The following is a 17,682-nucleotide window of genomic DNA, read 5'->3' as shown; positions in this document are numbered from 1 at the left end:
TCTGTGCCAGTTAATTTTTATATGTAAACTTGGCTGAGCCACGGTGTCCACGTATTTGGTCAAATGCTACTGAGAGTTTCCACAGGTGTGTTTTTGGATGAGATTAACACTTAAATTGGTGAGCAGTAAGTAAAGCAGATTGTCCATTGTGTGCATGGTCTTTGTCCAATCAAGTTAATGCCTTAATAGAACAAAGACTGAACTTCCTAGAGCAAGAAGGAATTCTCCAGGAGATTGTCTTCAGGCTTGAATTGTGTGACACCAGCCCATCCCCAGGGTTCCCAGCCTGCCAGCCATCCTGCGGATTTGGGACTTGCCAGCCTCCATAATCATGTGAACCCATTCCTTCAAATAAATGTCTGTCTCGGGGCATGGAAAGAAAAAAAAGAAATTCTATCTCTGTATATACACACCCTATTGTCTCCTTTTCTCTGGAAAACCCTAATACAATGTGATAACTTGAAACATAGAGATGAACTTAAGTGTGAAGACATTCACTAATATTCATAAGCATGAACGATTAAAGCAATACGTATACAGGAAATGAGCACAGGACATAATACTGTACAATCACTTAATGTTTATGGGGTTTTTTTTCCCTTTTAATACAATGGGGAAAGAGTTGCATGGGAACAGCCAGGATACAAAATCAGATATCCAATAATAATAATGTTAACATTTATTTCCCGAACAGTCCTAAGTGTCAGGCACTATCTTGGATGTTTTCTATACACCTTTGAACTCAATGAAATTCTCACTATTATGTTAAAAAATATAAATATTTTTTAAGAGGTTTGGAGGTTATACACCAAAAAGCCAATAGCGTTTATTTTTCTACTTAGCTTTACCCTGCTTATCACACTGAGCTTGAATTGCCTTTATGATTGGAAAGAAGTAGAACACACTATTTTTATTTTTATTTTTATTTTTATTTTTATTTTTATTTTCACACTGGATTTTTAAAGGTAGGATGGAGTCTCAGTCTCTCGGCTCTGGTTCTTCTTCCTGTTAATTTGAGGTCACGGCACAGCAACGGCAAGTCGCAGGGACCCCTCTCCCTCTTCTGGGAGGCTACCATCCCCAGAATCTACCTATGAAGTTAAATCAAAATTATTGTATAACTAATGTATCAGCGCTAACAGGAGCAATATTATCTTATATGCAAATCACTTTTATTTAATCCTATTAGCAAGCACAGCATAGTAATTACCCATTAAATGGTAATTATGCTTTTATTATTTTTTAAACTTCCATTTAAGAAAAAAAAAAAAAGCATCTTAAATTGGAAAGGAACAATCCATGTCAGAAGCCGGTTAGTCAAAAAATGTTTGTCTGGAGCGCCTGGGTGGCTCGGTCGGCTAAGCATCTGCCTTTGGCTCAGGTCACAATCCTGGGTCCTGGGATCGAGTCCCTCATCAGGCTCCCTGCTCGGTGGGGAGTCTGCTTCTCCCTCTGCCCCTTACCTCACTCATGCTTGCTCTCTCTCTCAAATAAATAAATAAAATATATATTTTTAAATGTCTATCTGCAATTCCTGGAATGATCATCATAACACCCAGCCTCTGAGGAGACACTTACTGCATACCAGGCACCGTGCAAAGCTGTTTGCATTCAATGCCTCAATATGTGTTCCTCACTGCTGGAGATTGATCTTGTTACCTCAAGATTATAGATGAAGAAGTAGGGCCTGAGTAAGTCAAATTGCTTGTTGTGGGGGCAGAGCTAGAATTTAAGCCCAGGAGCATTTAACTCAGAAGCGAGGCACTCTCAGCCACCATGCTGTTGCCAGTAGCCGTGTATTCTTAACTTCTGCTGCAATGTTCACAAAGCTTGTTGATGGAAATGAAAAGTAAGACAAGACGTGTATACAGTGACTTTGAGAGGAACACTGTCATTCCCCTGGCTTATGTCTCTCTCTCACCATTTTGAAAGCAACTAGAGAGGTTCTATATGCAGTTAAACACCTCTTCCTGGGCTGCCCCATATACCCACTCCAACAAATCAAAAATATGGTATTTGGATACCAGTGCCTCTCACCTTGCACACCAGTCGTTGGACACTATTACCTTAGTATCTTCCAATTCTGTCCCCTATTCCCCAGTTTCTCCCCAGCATCCTATCCAAGATGGTTTAATTGGGAAGTCTATGAATTTTCCCTAGCTTCAGGTATGGCTGTATCCAGGAGTTCACAAAGTGACTCCAGCCTGGGATTTAGTTACAGGCTCTTAACTAGCTACAAGTCCTCTCACCTTTTTGTGTTCATCTACTCTCACCCCCTTCCCACCCCTACCCCCACTGATTTATATGCTAATGCCTGAGTTTCTAAAATGAAAATTTAGTCACTATTCCTATGTCAAAAGCCTTCAATGCAGGGTAATAGCTTAACTTCCTACCTTGGCACAATCTGCCATCTGCCTAGCTCCCCAATCTTATCTTCCACCATTTTTCCCCATATGCTATTTAAAGAAAAATTATTCCTGGGGCACCTGGGTGGCACAGTCAGTTAAATGTCTGACTCTTGGCATCAGCTCAGGTCATGATCTCAGGGTCCTGGGATTGAGCCCTGCCTCAGGCTCTGGGCTCAGCAGAGTCTGCTTGAGATTCTCTCTCCCTCTCCTTCTGATCCTCCCACTTTGTGCTATTGTTCTTTCTCTCTTAAATACATAAATAAATAAGCCTAAATCTTAAAAAATATTATTCTAAACTTGGAACACTGAATGCCCTTTAGATGTCATGTCAGACTACTAAAGCAACATCCTTAGTTCTACCCAAAGGTCACCTGATTCTCAAAGGTATTAGAATCTGGAGAGTCAGGGATCCCTGGGTGGCTCAGCGGTTTGGCACCTGCCTTCGGCCCAGGGCGTGATCCTGGAGTCCCGGGATCGAGTCCCATGTCGGGCTCCCTGCCGAGAGCCTGCTTCTCCCTCTGCCTGTGTTTCTGCCCCTCTCTCTCTCTGTGTCTCTCATGAATAAATAAATAAAATCTTTAAAAAAAAATCTGGAGTGTCTGCTTCTAGAGTTTTTGACTCAGTGGGTCTGTATCTGGATGAAGCTCGAGTATTTACATTTCTAATAGTACCCCACTATTGTTGCTAGTAGTTCAGGGACCACACTTTGACAACCATAGTTCTAGGCCAAGGGTCAGGAAACTTTCCTGGAAAAGATCAGATAGTAATGACTTTAGACTTGGGGTGCCTGGGTGGCTCAGTCGGTTAAGTGCCTTCAGCTCAGGCCATGATCTCAGGATTCTGGGATGGAGCCCCGCATCGGGCTCACTGCTTAGAGGGAAGAATCTGTTTTTCCCTCTGCCCCCGCTCCCGCCCCTGGCTCCTGCTCCTGCTCTTGCACAGGCATGCATGCTCGCTCGCTCTCTCTCAAATAAGTAAAATCTTAAAAAAAAAAAAAAGGTAGTGATTTTATGATTTTAGATGTTGTGGGCCAGAGTCTCTGTTGCAACTACTCAATTCTGCTGTTCCAATGGGAAAGCAGCCACATATACTATGCAAATGCGTGGGCATGACTGTGTTCTAATAAAAGTTTATTTACAAAAACAAGCAGGGGCCTATTCAGTCCATATAAGCGATGGCAGTTTATTGCTCTAGGGAAATACACTAGACTCTGTTTGACTTACTATTTACTCTTAGGGCCTCGACTCTTTGGGTGAGATGTTAACTTGTAGAGCATTAGTAGGTTACCAATGACTTTTGTCCCGTAGAGATGAGAATGATTTACATCTGGAAGAATATGTAGCCCCACCTGTTTGCATCTTACTGTCTCATGGGGCGCTGACCCTTTTGCACTGGCCGTTACCATTTTCCTTCCTTTCATAAACTTTATCTACTACACTTTCTTGTGTCCTACCCTGAACCCACGTCCCATTCTACTGCTTCCCTCACTCACAGGCTAAATGAACCTCTGACCCTGCTCACCATGTATTTGCATGAGGTCACAGCTTTAACTTTCCAGAAATGATACTTGCACAATAGTAACAGCATATTTAGGGCATTCACTTAGTGGCAAGTGACAAGATCCTGATCCAAAGTAGCAAAAGTTTAAAGATATGGGGTGGAGGGTCTCAGTTGATATGGGAATGTGAGTTGTCTCCAGTTTCAGGCCGGCGTACGCGGGGGCTCTGGTAACATCATCAGGCCTCTCTTTGCCTCGGCCTCTTCCCTCCCTCCCCTCCTTCTCTTTCCCTCCCTCCCTTCCGTCTATCTCTCTGCCTCTCCACATCTTTTGCCTCTGCTGACACCTGCTTGGCTTCTTCTAAAGCAGGTACCTAACACGACCACACTAGAAGCCTTAGCATTGAGCATGTGACCCCATTAGAGTGCTCACCTCTCTCAATGGCTCTGGTACATCCTGGGAGGAGTTTGACTGACCAGTTTGGACCAAGGGCCTCCATGCACTGAGCGTGGAGCCCAGCTGATGAGAATCATCCTCTGATGAGCGGGGGCCCATGTCAGTGGAAACCACCCACTGGAAGGAGCAAGATTATTCTGGAAAGGGGATGGGGTGCAGGGCAGACCAGCATCTTCCTTCTGCTGTGACAGACTATTACTCATGTTACTACTATGTCCACCACAGCGACAAGTACTCCTCCCTGGCACTACTTCTCTCTTGTGTTGATTGAGCTTATGCTAAGGACCCAGCACTGTGCCAAATGCTCAACACAAACAGCTCCACATAATACCCCCTGGCATTAGCTCCATTTTGTGGATGGAGACACTGAGGTTTGGAAAAGTGAAATACTTTACCCAAGTTCACGCAGTGAATAAGTGGCAGGGCTGTGACTCTCATCTACCTGAATCCAGAGCTTGTGTGGCTTCCAGCAATGCGGATGCTAGGATGCATGTGGTGAGTCAGTAGGAGTTTGCTAGCCTGGAGGGATTAGGGAAGGGTGTTTTAGACAGAGAGAAGGGCACTGCTAAGCTATAGAGCCGTGAGAGATCACATTGCATCTAGGGCCCAGCCATCTGGTGAGGCAGCATGGCAAGGCCAGAGGGCCCAGGCAGTGGTTCTCCATTCAGGCTACCTGTTAGCACAGTGTGGGGTAGGATGGGGTTCATAAAACACCTCTGCCCAGGCCCATACCTGGGGACTTCGATCCATCTAGGATTGAGTCTGGCATCAGCGTTTTAAAAATAAAAATAAAGTAAAAACAAAAGGCAAAACTCCTTAGGATGTTATTTATTTATTTATTTATTTATTTATTTATTTATTTATATTCTCAGAAGTTTTTTTTTTAAGATTTTATTTATTTGTTTTATTTAGAGAGAGAGAGAGAGATAGAGTGTGTGAGTGGGAAGGGTGGAAGGAGAGGGAGAGAAGCAGATTGATTGCCCGCTGAGTGCAAAGCCTGACATGGGGCTCGATCCCATGACCCTGAGATCATGACCTGAGCCAGTTGGACGTTTAACCTACCTGAACCACCCAGGTACCTGTTTTTGTTTTTAAGATTCTATTTATTTATGTATTTATTTATTTATGTATTTATTTATTTGAGAAAGAGTGCAAGCATGAGTGGGGAGGGAATCTCAAGCAGATTGTGAGCTGGGTGTGGAGCACAACTTGGGGCTCTGTCTCAGGACCCTGAGATCCTGACCCTAACTAAGATCATGACCCCAGCAGAAACCAAAAGTCAGACACTCAACTGACTGAGCCACCCCAACACCCCAGGAATATGTATGCATTTTAAAGATTATTTGATGCTATGGACTGATTGTGTCCCACTCCCTACCCCAAACCTCTATGTTGAAATCCTAACCCCCAACAGGGTTGTGCTAGGAGTTGGGCCCTTCAAGAGGTGATTGCATCATGAGAGTGGAGCCTGATGAGTGGCAGCAGTGCCCTTAGCAGAGAGACCTCCCCCCATAAGAGAGATCCCTCCCGCTCCATCTGTGAAGACCCAGAGTAAAGATGCCATCTATGAGCTGGGAAGCAGATCCTCCTGGGATACTGAATCTGTCAGTGTCTTAATATTGGACTTCTCAGACTCCAGCACTGTAAGAAATGCATTTCCATTTTTTTATAAGCCATCCAGATTATGGTATTCTGGTATAGCAGCCCCAACAAAGCAGGGCATTTTATTATTTATGACTGTGTAACAGATCACCTGAAATACAGTGGCTTAAAACAACCACCACGAATTATCTCTCACAATGTTGTGGGCTCAGCTGGGCCATTCTTTTCTATGTGTGGCAACAGCTGGGATTGCAGGCATCTGGGGTCTCAACCAGGTTGGGGGACATCCCAGGTGGCTCACACACGTGGCTGCCAGTAGATGTGGCTGTCGGCTGGAAGCCCAGCTCAGGGTGGGGGCAGGAATATCTCATCGTCCCCCACTTAGCCTCTCCATGTCACTTGGGCTTTCTACACCACCGGAGGTAACACTCCAAGTACTGGAGAGAAAGGCTCAGCCTTAGAACTAAGACAGTGTCACTTCCACTATATTCTGTTGGTCAAATCAAGTCACATGGTCAAAAATTCAAGGGGAGGGAAGCAGGCTCCATCTCTCAATGCAGAGTGTCAAAGAATTGGCAGGCGTCTGTAATCTTCCACACAGATGGCTCTGGGGGTGTTAGCTCAGGAAGAAATCCCCAGGGTGACTTTGAGTGTGGTGGAACCAAAGGCCAGCATGCTTTGGAGCACATTTCAAATGAAAAAAAAAATGTCTTGGAACCAACAGATGAGTAGTCAAAATCTTAGAGCTTCGGGGACATCTTCCATATGTCCCTAGAGAAGACCCCAGATGAAGAAAGTGACTTGTTGCAGCTCTCAGGAGACCCCATTTGGGTTCATTATCAAGCACTTAATTAAATCAGCACATATTTACGGAATGCTTACATGACAGGTGCTTGTCCTAGGCTCTAAATATATTGGAATGAACAAAATATAAGTATCTCTGCATTCATGGAGCTTCCAGTTTAGGGGTCAAGACATACATTAAAGAAAACCTATTAAATATAGCCATGTGAGTGATATGACCTAGAGAGAAAAAAGAAACAAAAAAGAAAATAAGCAGTTTTTTTGGGGGGGGGGTTTCCACTTTATTGAGGGCAACCAGAGAAGTCCTTGTGAGAGAGTGAGGGAGTAGCCATGGGCATGTGGGGAGGATATTCCAGGCAGATGGCTGAGCAAGTGCTAATGTCCTGGGGTAGGAGGAACAGAAGGGAGGCCAGTGTGCTGGAGCAGAGAGGTTTTCAGGGAAAGGAGGAGAAGATGGGGGAAGGCAGGACCAGATCGTAGAGGGCCTTGTAGGTCACTGTATGGACTTGTACTCAGAGTGATGGGGGCCAGTGGAGGGACAGGATTAAGTGTGAGTTTTAACAGGCTCTATGGCTGCTGTGTGGACAGTGGACTGAGGTGGCAGGGTGGAGCGGGAGGATGTTGCATTAGTCGGGCATTGCTATCATCCAGGCAAGGTGTGAGGCGCTAATTTTTCTGTTTCTAACTAGCTGGGTCACCTTGTTATGTTTAGAAGACCTAGTTGATCATGAATCAGAAGAAAGAGAATCTCTACTCTGGAGAAAACGTGAGGGTGGGTTGAAAGTTCGAAGCTGTTGCCTCCCTATCTGGAGACTCTAGCTATGTATGGTTCGAATATTCTTAGGGCTCCATTTGTTCATTAATTCACTAAATATTAGTGGAACACTCACCACGTGTCAGGGATTATGCCTAGTGTTGAGGTTCTAATGGGAAGCAAGGCGTGTGTGGATCTCACTTCCCCAGAGCAGACTCATAATCATTGGGGCAGAATGGGGAAACCTTGTGGCTTTGGCTGATCAGTGTGCAATAGGGCAAAAACAATCCAGCTCCTGCTCAGTGTCATCAGCTCAGTGTCAGGAAGTGGCCTCCTTTATAGGGTGTCACACCTGCCAGGAAACCCTTGGGTGATCCCCAGCTGGAATATATTCACCAGCCACCAAGTGATTGCTTATTCAATTAATAATCAAAAATAAAATCAGAAGGAAATGTGTTAAGAAACCCACATTTCATGGCAGGGTTCTCAGTGACAGTGAAACGCTGGGAACAGCCTACAGGGACCATATGAGATGAGAACATGGGTGTATTGGGACATCTGGGCGGCTCAGCGGTTGAGTGTCTGCCTTCGACTCAGGGTGTGATCCCAGGGATCGAGTCCCACATCAGTCTCCCTGGAGGGAGCCTGCTTCTCCCTCTGCCTATGTCTCTGCCTCTCTCTGTGTCTTTCATGAATAAATAAATAAAGTCTTAAAAAAAAAAAAAAGAACTTGCATGTACCTGTATATAGAGTTGGTAAATGGATACATTATTGTCACCTTCCCTCCATCTCTAGCATCTAAATTAATACTTGCAAATGGTAGCCGCTCAATGCACTCTTGCCAAATGCATAAATACATGAATAAATGATGAGCTGATGCACATAAAAAATTTAATCCGAGTGCCTAGCACATGTCATCATATGGCATTATATACCACCCCCTTCCTGTTTTTCTCTGACATTTCCTCTGCCAAGACTCTCTGACAGTCCAGCTCCGTTTTCCAGGTACTGTGTAGACTCCTTTAGTTTTTCCTGGCCCGAACTCCTCCGCACCTGCTTACGCCCTAGAACAACCCTTACAGGGTCAGTTGGTATCGGCTGCTTGGGTGGTCCTCTCTCGGATCCTCAGCTTACCCTACTATAGCCAATTTATATGATTTCATTGAATCCCACTGACCATGCGAGAAAGGAAATAGAGGCTTCCAGCAGCTGGCTGGCCGAGCAGATAGCTGGGAGCTGAGCTTAGACCTGGGGGACTCCAAATCCACTCTGGAGAATCCCGCTCCACACATGTTAGCCACAGATTTAGGAAGAAAAGAGAAAAAATATCTTTGTGTCAGAGTGCTGGGGTCATGGATTATTCCCCCCTGCCCCAAATCTCTCGATTTTGCTGTAATAATTAACCTCGCCTTTAGAGTAGAAAAGATACTTATTTTTATAGGCTACGGGAGATTGGAAGAATGTAGTTTTTTCTCTCTGAGCTGTCTGTCTGGCAGATAAGAAAAACCTAAGTTAGCTGAAAGTCCATGAAAAATAAGCAATTCTTGGCTGAGTGGGAAAAGGAAGGGAAAGCTTGTAAGGGGGACTGGACCGAGACAAATGAAAGGCATCAAATTGCAAAGTCTCCACTTCAACTTATTACTGATGCGAGTGCACTGCAGTTAATGACTCATTTTACGAGCTGGAGTCGTGTTCGTGTCTCGGCTGGTCATGGGATCCATCCTCTGAGGCCGCTGGACACGCGGCCTTCCCTCCTTACCCGGGACCCGAGCTCGAGAAAGTCAGCGGTTCCGCCGCGGTCTCAGCGTGGCTTGTGCTCAGCCCAGAAGATGCAGTCGAGACCAGCGGTGCTTCTCAGCCCGTCTTCACTGTCACTCCCCTGGCTGTGGGGGCGTCCTTGTCTGGAGCTGTGTCAGACCCCGGCGGGGAGGTCAGGGATGAGGACATACGGACAAGGTGTGAGCGAGGAGCTGCGTTGGATGGATACCTAAGACACTTCAACTTAGGAGTCCTGCCACCAAACACAAGAGGGAGAGCAAGAGAATGAGGAGCAATAAAAAGGTGAGTGGACTCGATCAGGATGTCACCGCCAGTGCACGGGGTGGGAGGTGGCAGTCTGGGTCCCCGTGTGCTCCCAGGGCCTGTGGCGGAGTGTGGCCTGTTTAGCACCAAGCAGGTTTCACATAATGTGTCCTGCTGAGTAAGCTGCAATCGGGCACAAGTGCACACTCTGAGGTTTCATGGGGCTCAGGATGAAAAGTCCTCCTTGTTGTTGTTGTTTAGATTTTTTTTTTTAAGTTCATGAGAGACACACACACACAGAGGCAGAGACACAGGACAAGGGAGAAGCAGGCTCCATGCAAGGAGCCCGATGTGGGACTTGATCCTGGGTCTCCAGGATCAGGCCCAGAGCCGAAAGTGGCGCTAAACTGCTGAGCCACCAGGGCTGCCCCTCCTTGTTGGTTTTATTAAGGGACTCAGAGACAGAGTCCCAGAGCAGAAGGCCACGTGACAGCAGAGGCAGACACCATGCAGCCCCAAGCCGAGGCGTGCCAACAGCAGAGGCCGGAGAGACGCCTGGGGCAGATTCTTCCCAGAGTTTCCAGAAGCAGCCCCCACCGGCTGCTGACACCTTGATTTCAGACTCTGGCCTCCAGAGTTGTGAGAGGGCAAATTCATGCCTTAAGCCCCTGGTCTGTGATACTTTGTTACAGCAGCCCTAGGATGCTCCTACTAGGCAGGTTCTTTCCCGAGAGACAGGGGACCCCTCTGATGGGAAATGTGGCTTAGGGGCTCCTGGATTGCCCCACAGAAACTTTCAAAGATGGTGAGGTAGTCAAAGACTACTCCTACCCAGTCCTGGTTGGTCCCCCTCTGCTCCCAGGGGACAGCCCCACAGCCCAGTCTGATGGTTCTCCCGCCTAGGCCAGCTCCCTCCCATTCCCTGGGCAGGAGGTTCCCTCCAGCACATCTTCATTCTAGCTTCTCAGAGGACCTGAACGGACACTCCCACGTCTCACAATCAACAGCTACCAAAAGTTTGGCATGTTTGCCTCATCCTTCCCTTTCTTCTTTCTGTGTTTTCCTCAAATATTTTAAAGCATCATACATTGCATATTGCACCTCTACATACTTGAGCATACATCCCTTGAAATCAGAAGGGGTATTTTCTTTCTTTCTTCTTTCTTTCTTTCTTTCTTTCTTTCTTTCTTTCTTTCTTTCTTTCTTTCTTTCTTTCTTTCTTTCTTAAGATTTTATTTATTTATTCACGAGAGACACAGAAAGAGAGGCAGAGACATAGGCAGAGGGAGAAGCAGGCTCCTTGTAGGGAGCCTAATGTGGGACTCGATCCCAGGATGTGGGGATCACACTCTGAGTCGAAGGGAGACCCTCAACTACCGAGCCACCCAGGTGTCCCAGAAGGGGTATTTTCGAACATAACCATGATGCCACTAGCACATCTAACACATTTATCAATAAGTAATTCCATGGTATCCTCCAGGCTTTCCTTATATTCTCACATTGCCCCCCAAATGTCTCTTTATGGTACTTGGCTTGACTCAATTTCCAAATAACATCCCAATTCTGCATTTGACACACCCATGTTTTTCATCTCATTCTGCCCCACTTCTTAGAGGTGCAAGTTTAGGCAGGTCACTTCTTTTCAGTTTCCCCAGCCCTAACACGGGGAAGCCAACAGCATCCACCTCACTGGGGCTTGTGAGAATTAAATGAGACCATTTATTCATTCGTTCAACAAATATTTATTGAGAGGATGGAAAATGTCTGGAACTGTTATAGATGCTGGGAAAACATCAGGGAATGGGACCAAGCACTGGGCTTCTTGGAGCTTAGGGTCCTAGGGGAAGAAACAGACGATCACACATAAAGAAAAGATCCCAAAGACTGGCAGCTAGTGGTAAGTGCTTTGGAGAAAAATAAAGCAGGATAACAGGTGGGAAGGTGGAGAGAGGGCTATTAGGACCAGAGTGGCCAGAGACCTCCTTTCAGAAATGGTGGCCTTCAGAGACCTGAGTGAGCAAGAGGAAAGAAAGTTCCAGCTAGATGAGCAAAGCAAAGAGGCAGCCTGCCTAGTGTTTGGGAGCTGTCACTCTCACACTTCCTTGCATTCTTCAGAATTATTGCTGACCTCAGAAAGCCTTTCTTTTGTATGTTATGTCTTATTTACCACTTAGGAATGAACCCTGAGACATTTAAAAATAAGTATAGTAATGTATTAATCACAAACACATTGTATGTCAACATAAAAATAACATTTTTAAGAGATTTTGAGACATTGCACATCAACATAACATTAAAAAAAGATTTTTATTTATTTGAGAAAGAGAGAGAGCAGAAATAGGAGAGGCAGAGAGACAAGCAGACCCTCCACTGTGCAGGGAGCCTGACTTGGGCTCAATCCCAGGACCTCGAGATCATGATCTAAGCCGAAGTCAGATGCTTAACTGCCTGAGCCACCCAGGTGACCCATAACATTTTTTTTTAATGAAAAATAACTATTTTCCAAAGCAAGTAATTTCGGTGAGAAGAGTGGCATTATGGTAGATTTTTTTTTTTTCTTAAGTAGATTCCACACTCAACATGGAGCCCAATGCAGGGCTTGAACGTGTGACCCTGAGATCAAGACCAGGGCTGAGATTAAGAGTTGGATGCTTAATAGACTGAACCACCCAGACACCCCATATGGTGGATTTTTATAAAGCTCTCTAATGTCTGGCTTAAAGGAAAACAGCCGGGTTCTCACATCTCACATCTGTCACTAAATTCAGTCTGTAGCGATGTGTTGCTTTGATTGAGGTATATGAAGAAAATCCAGCTTTGTGGTTAGGAAAGGCAGTTAAAATTTGCCAGGCACCATATTCCATGTCCTGAAGCGTTACTTTATTTCTTCCTGACAGCATGCTTGCAAAATAGGGGATATTATGTCCTGTGTTAATTTCCTATTATTGCTGTAACAAATGACCTCAAATTTACTGATTTGCAAATGATTATTTTACAACTTTGCATGTCAGAAGTTTTACTAAAGTCAAAGTGTGGGCAAGGCATGTTCCCTCTGGAAGAAGTAGGAGGAAATCTGTTTCCTTGTGTTTTTGAGCTTCTAGAGACTGCCTGCATTCCTTGGCTCCTGGCCCCATCCACTCTCCACTTTCAAAGTCAGCAGCACAGCATCTTCAGGTCAATTCCCCCGCCCCCCCCCCGCCTCTGCTTCTGTTGCCACATGTCCTTGTCTGATTGTTTGCCTCTCTGACCTCCTCCCTCTCTCCCTTATAAGGATCCTTGTGTTTACATGGGCCCACCCAGGTAATCTAGAATGGTCTCTTCATCTTGAGTTCTTTAATGTAATCCCCTCTGCAAAGTCCTGTCATATGAGGTCAGGTATTCATAGATTCCAGGCATTAGGACATGGATATTTTTGGGATGGGAGGAGGGCTGGCATTACTCTGCCTGCCATGCCTCTTTTTACAAAAGATTCACCGAAAGGTTAAGTAACCTGCCGACATTATATAACCGATGTGTGAAGGAGTCAAGATTTTAATTCAGGCCCATGTTGACTCTGGGTTCTTCAAATGCCCCTAAATATAGCAGGGCCTGCTCAGCACTGTGGGGCCTGTAGTACTTACTGATCTTTTCCCTTTACCATCTATCTCCTTGTATTGAAATCATGTATAAATATCTCTGTAAGTGATTGAAAATTTGAAAAACTAGGTCCTATTTAATTTTAATTTTTTGTTCAAGCACCATTATGATAAAAATTAGACATCAACCACCATAAGACACCAGTGGGTTTTCTTTTCTTTTCTTTCTTTTTAAGATTTTATTTATTCATGAGAAACACAGAGAGGGGCAGAGACACAGGCAGAGAGAGAAGCAGGCTCCATGCAGGGAGCCTGATGTGAGACTCGATCCCAGGTCTCCAGGGTCACTCCCTGGGCCAAAGGCAGGTGCTCAACCACTGAGCCACCCAGGCGTCCCCAACACCAGTGGGTTTTCATATGCCTTTGTCTTCATCCACATGCAGATACAATTTTTCTGTTGTTGTAACCATAGCATGGATACAATATTATACTGTTTCCCCAGCTTTTTGTTATATAGTTTTTAAACATACAGAAAAGTTGAGAGTATCACTTTGATTCAATTGTTAACATTTGCCTCATTTACTTTCTATGTAGAATTGCCTGTCTTTAAACACTTTTTTGTTGAACCATTAAAAAAAAGTTTCACAGGCATTATGACATTCATTCCTAAATTCTTCAGACACATTCTAACAATAAGAACATTCTCTCACATGTGCACACTATCATTACAATGACCGTTGCGTACCATTACAATGACCAATAACTCACTGAACTCACCTATGGCTTGGAGATTTCTCTGATTGTCAAAAACACACCAAGATCCCATCAAGATTCGCCATTGTATTTGGTTACGTTTTTAGCTCTTTTATTTTAGAGCAATTTCCTCCCTCCCCCTGATATTTTTTTCATGGTGTCCTATTTTTGAAAAGACCAGGCCCTCTGTCTTACAGAATGTAGCAATGGATCTTACTGTTGATCTTTGCTGCTTAGCACAGGGTCTGGCAATAGTAGGCTCTCTGTGTAGGTTTTTTGAACAAGTGAAACCAATGATAAGGGGTGTGACTAATAATCACAGTAGCTACATTTTTTCCTTCCTTCCTTCCTTCCTTCCTTTTTTTGAGGGCTGGCTCTTTTGGCCAATTTGTTCACACTCATCTAACATCCCCACAGCAATCCTTTGAGCTGATACATCGCATTAGTCTCATTCGCAGGTGAGGACAAGAAAGCTGAAGAAAGAGAAGGAACATGCCTGAAGTCACTCACCAGGAAAGGGCACCCAATCAGAAGGCAACCTGCGTGGTCAAGGAGGGAGCTCCGTGTTTCTGGGGTCAGCGACCCCAAAGTTGACCTGCCTGCATATGCGCAGGTGGGTGTGCAATAGGTGGCCCTTCCTGAGCGCTTGCTATTTGCCAGGCCCCCCACGCCGAGCGCTCGACGCGTGTTTTATTGGAATTTTCTGCACCGCCTGGCGATAGGCGTGGCGCAGAGTGGGCGCGCAATGTTTGTGGAATGAGGAGTGACTAAAGGAATGAATGGACGGAAGGGTGTTCGGCGCCCACAGGGGAGCGCGCCCCGGTGGCCTCCGGCGCTCTCCCGGGAGACCCGGGTGCAGAGAGACCCTGCGGCTCCGGCCCCGGGCGAGCTCAGGTCGCGCCTCCGGGCTCCGGACGGTCCCGCGTCCCGCGTCTCGCGTCTCGCCCAGCACCCGGGGGGCCTCCCGGCAGGTGAGAACCCCGGCCGGCCGGGCGCTGCGCGGTTATCAGCGCCGTCCCAGCCCCTCCGCCTCCCGCGGCCCCGGGCCCGAGGCCCCCAGCGCCCCGCCCGCTCCGCCGCGGGGCGCGGGCTCGGTCCTCCAGGCCGGCTCCCGCCGCGCACGCCCACCTGTCGGCCGCGCATGCGCAGCACGCGCCCGGCGCGCCCGGCCTCCCCGCGCCCCGCGGCGCGCGGCCAGTGCGCAGGCGCGGCGGCCGATGCGAGTGTGTATGTGCGGGCGAGAAGATGGCGGCGGCGGGGGAAGCAGCGTGAGGAGTCGGACGAGCGCCGAGGCTCATTGAAACGGGCCGCCATGGCCCTCCGCAACCCGCAGGTAGCCGGCGGCCCGCGGCCCGGGCGGGAGCAGCCCCGGGCGTCGGCGGGCGGCGCGGGGGCGGGCGGGCGCGCCCTGCCCGGAGCGAGCGTGTGGGAGTGGGGGAGGGCGCCGGGACACGCTGCCCCGGACTAGGCCCCGGCCGCCCGCCGCCGCCGCCGCCGCCGCCGCCCCGCGCGGAGCCCCGGGCGCCCGGGCCGGGGGGAGCGGCGGGGCTGGGCGCCGGGCCGCCCGCGGGGGGCGCCAAGGGGTTGACCCCCGGGGGACCGCGCGGGAGCCGGGGGCGCGGAGGGGTCCCCGGGCGCCCCCAGGGAGGCGGCGGCGGCGGGGGGGGGCGGGGGCGGGCGGCAGGGCCGTGCGGGCGCGCGGCGGGACCCCGAGGCGTGGGCGGCCCCGGCCCCGGCCCCCGCCCCGGCCCCCGCCCCCGCCCCGCGCCCCCGGGGGCTGCCTCCTCGGCCCGAGCGGCCGCGGGGGGCTGCCTGGCGGCCCTGGCGTGTGCGCCCCACTCGCCGAACAGCAGCCTTCGGTCACTGCTGCAGAGAGACCTGGAAATCGAGTCCCCGGGACCGTACTTTGACTCGCGTCGGACTGACATCTTTTGCACGAATCCATTTCAGCCCGGCTGACACCGAGGCGCCGAGTCACAGCCGCAGCTAAAGTTTAGGGGCCGATTCTAATCACGCCGTGGGGGGAGCGCTGCCCGTGCGGACCTGAGCCCCCGCCCCCGCCCTCACCCCCACCCTCACCCCCACCCCCCGGTACAATTACTCAGGCGGTTATTATCTTTCTAGTTTGCACTACACCCCTGGTTTTTTTTTTTTTTTTTTTTTTTTGACCGCTAATCCCTGGAAATGACTGCACTTCTTGCTCTCCTGGAGAGCTTTCGTGTTAAACATGGCAAAGTGAAACAAAGTAGCTCCCGGGAAACCTGGTGGCGGATACATACTAACCCTCCGTAAGCTGTTGGTTTTCCTCGCTCTTTTGGAAACGAAGTCGCTTTTAATAGCTGCTGTATGTAATTCATGTGTCGGGAAATGGTAGCACGCGAAAACCGTTTTTTGTTTTTTTCTTTTCTTTAAATGAGATTCTACAGGAGGCTGGAATTTTGTGAGATATTGATACTGCATTCCGCAGTAGAAGTTTCCCCCTTTAACTTTCCGTTCGCTCTTGTGCATCTACTTTTGTGAGTGTTTAGTATGGTTCTTTGCACACGCAGAAAGGGGCTTCGTGTTTGAATGATCTCTACACATGTATAATCGAGTTTCTCTTCTTAAGAGACTTAGTATTTGCCGTTTAAGTATTAACGTGAATAGTTTGTTAAAATTAGTGAGAACGGCTACAAGATTCATTGTGGACTAACGTGTAATATATTCATAGTGATTTTGGGAAACGGAGAAAGCATGTTTAGGGATAACTCATTCAGTCCATTGTCCCCCCCCCCCAAGATTTTATTTTTGTAAGTAGCGTCTGCACCCACCGTGGGGCTCGAGCTCACAACCCTGGGATCAAGAGTTGCAGGCTCCACTGCCTGAGCCCGCCAGGCGCCCCCAATTCAGCGCGTTGTTATAAGCACCCGTAACAATGCCAATTGATTGAAATGATAATTAGCACCGATAATACGTAAATTTATTTGTAATTTCGTTTTTGTTCATTGTCCTGGTACTTAACGTTTTATACTACGATATTGCCTACACAAGTCTTTAGAAGTTCAGTGGCAGAAGTCAGCCAAACATAAATTTTAGCAACTCTTTGAGTGTATTCTTTTGTTGGGTTTGTTTTTTAAGAATGATTTAACTGCTTTTAAGTTTTAGCATGGAGAACGTGGCAGAGGATTAGTTTGATTTCTCATAAGTTTGTTTTTAAAAGAATAGTAATGAAAACAAGTAATGAAATCATGTGACAGGCTTTGTCCTCCTTGAGTCAGGCTGAGCATTTTAAGAAATTTGCGTCATTCAGTTACCTTCTGTCCTAAGGGTCCTGCAGCATAAGTAGTCATTCATTCATTAATTCAACAAATAGTGATCACTTACCACCTGCTAAAGCACAGTGTTACAGGTATACTTGTTTACAATTGGGAGTAACAACCACAAATTAACAGTAAGGATTTTATATTAAAATTGATTTGTTACGGTTATAATTTTGAGAATTTATATAGAGTATATTCAGTTTCCATATTATTGATTGAACTCAGTTCCCTGGATTGAAGTGAACCAGTGCAGAACTTGGAAACATTTCTAATGCTGATAGCTTTCAACATTTTAACAAAGGATGAACTTTGACAATTGAAGTAAGTACATCTCTAATTTATGAATATATGTTGTCTGATGAAATGATTTGGGATAATTAGTTTGAACTGAACGGTTCTTCCTTAAACCAGAAGAGATTTTTGTAGTCATTGAAGTTGTTTGTATAGTGAAATTTCCCCAACAGCGCCTCCTACCCGCCATTTGGCTCTCAGGTGGCTGCTCCTGTCCTGG

At 47.2% G+C, this 17,682-nt stretch overlaps 1 protein-coding gene across 1 annotated transcript in view; it reads left to right on the top strand.

The window, feature by feature from the left end:
* The first annotated feature begins 15,015 nt into the window (after nucleotides 1–15,015).
* The window catches only part of USP10 (ubiquitin specific peptidase 10), a 71,926-nt gene continuing 69,259 nt past the window's right edge, over nucleotides 15,016–17,682 (top strand). The window contains exon 1 of the mRNA XM_026004924.2: nucleotides 15,016–15,205. Within this exon, the coding sequence (XP_025860709.1) occupies nucleotides 15,185–15,205 (21 nt within the window). The 5' untranslated portion in view covers nucleotides 15,016–15,184. The remainder of the gene's footprint in view (nucleotides 15,206–17,682) is intronic.

Source organism: Vulpes vulpes, chromosome 12, assembly GCF_048418805.1.
Source record: "Vulpes vulpes isolate BD-2025 chromosome 12, VulVul3, whole genome shotgun sequence".
Classification (NCBI taxonomy): Eukaryota; Metazoa; Chordata; class Mammalia; order Carnivora; family Canidae; genus Vulpes; species Vulpes vulpes.
The sequence above is the reverse complement of the archived record's forward strand: the minus strand, read 5'-3'. Positions and strand labels throughout refer to the sequence as shown.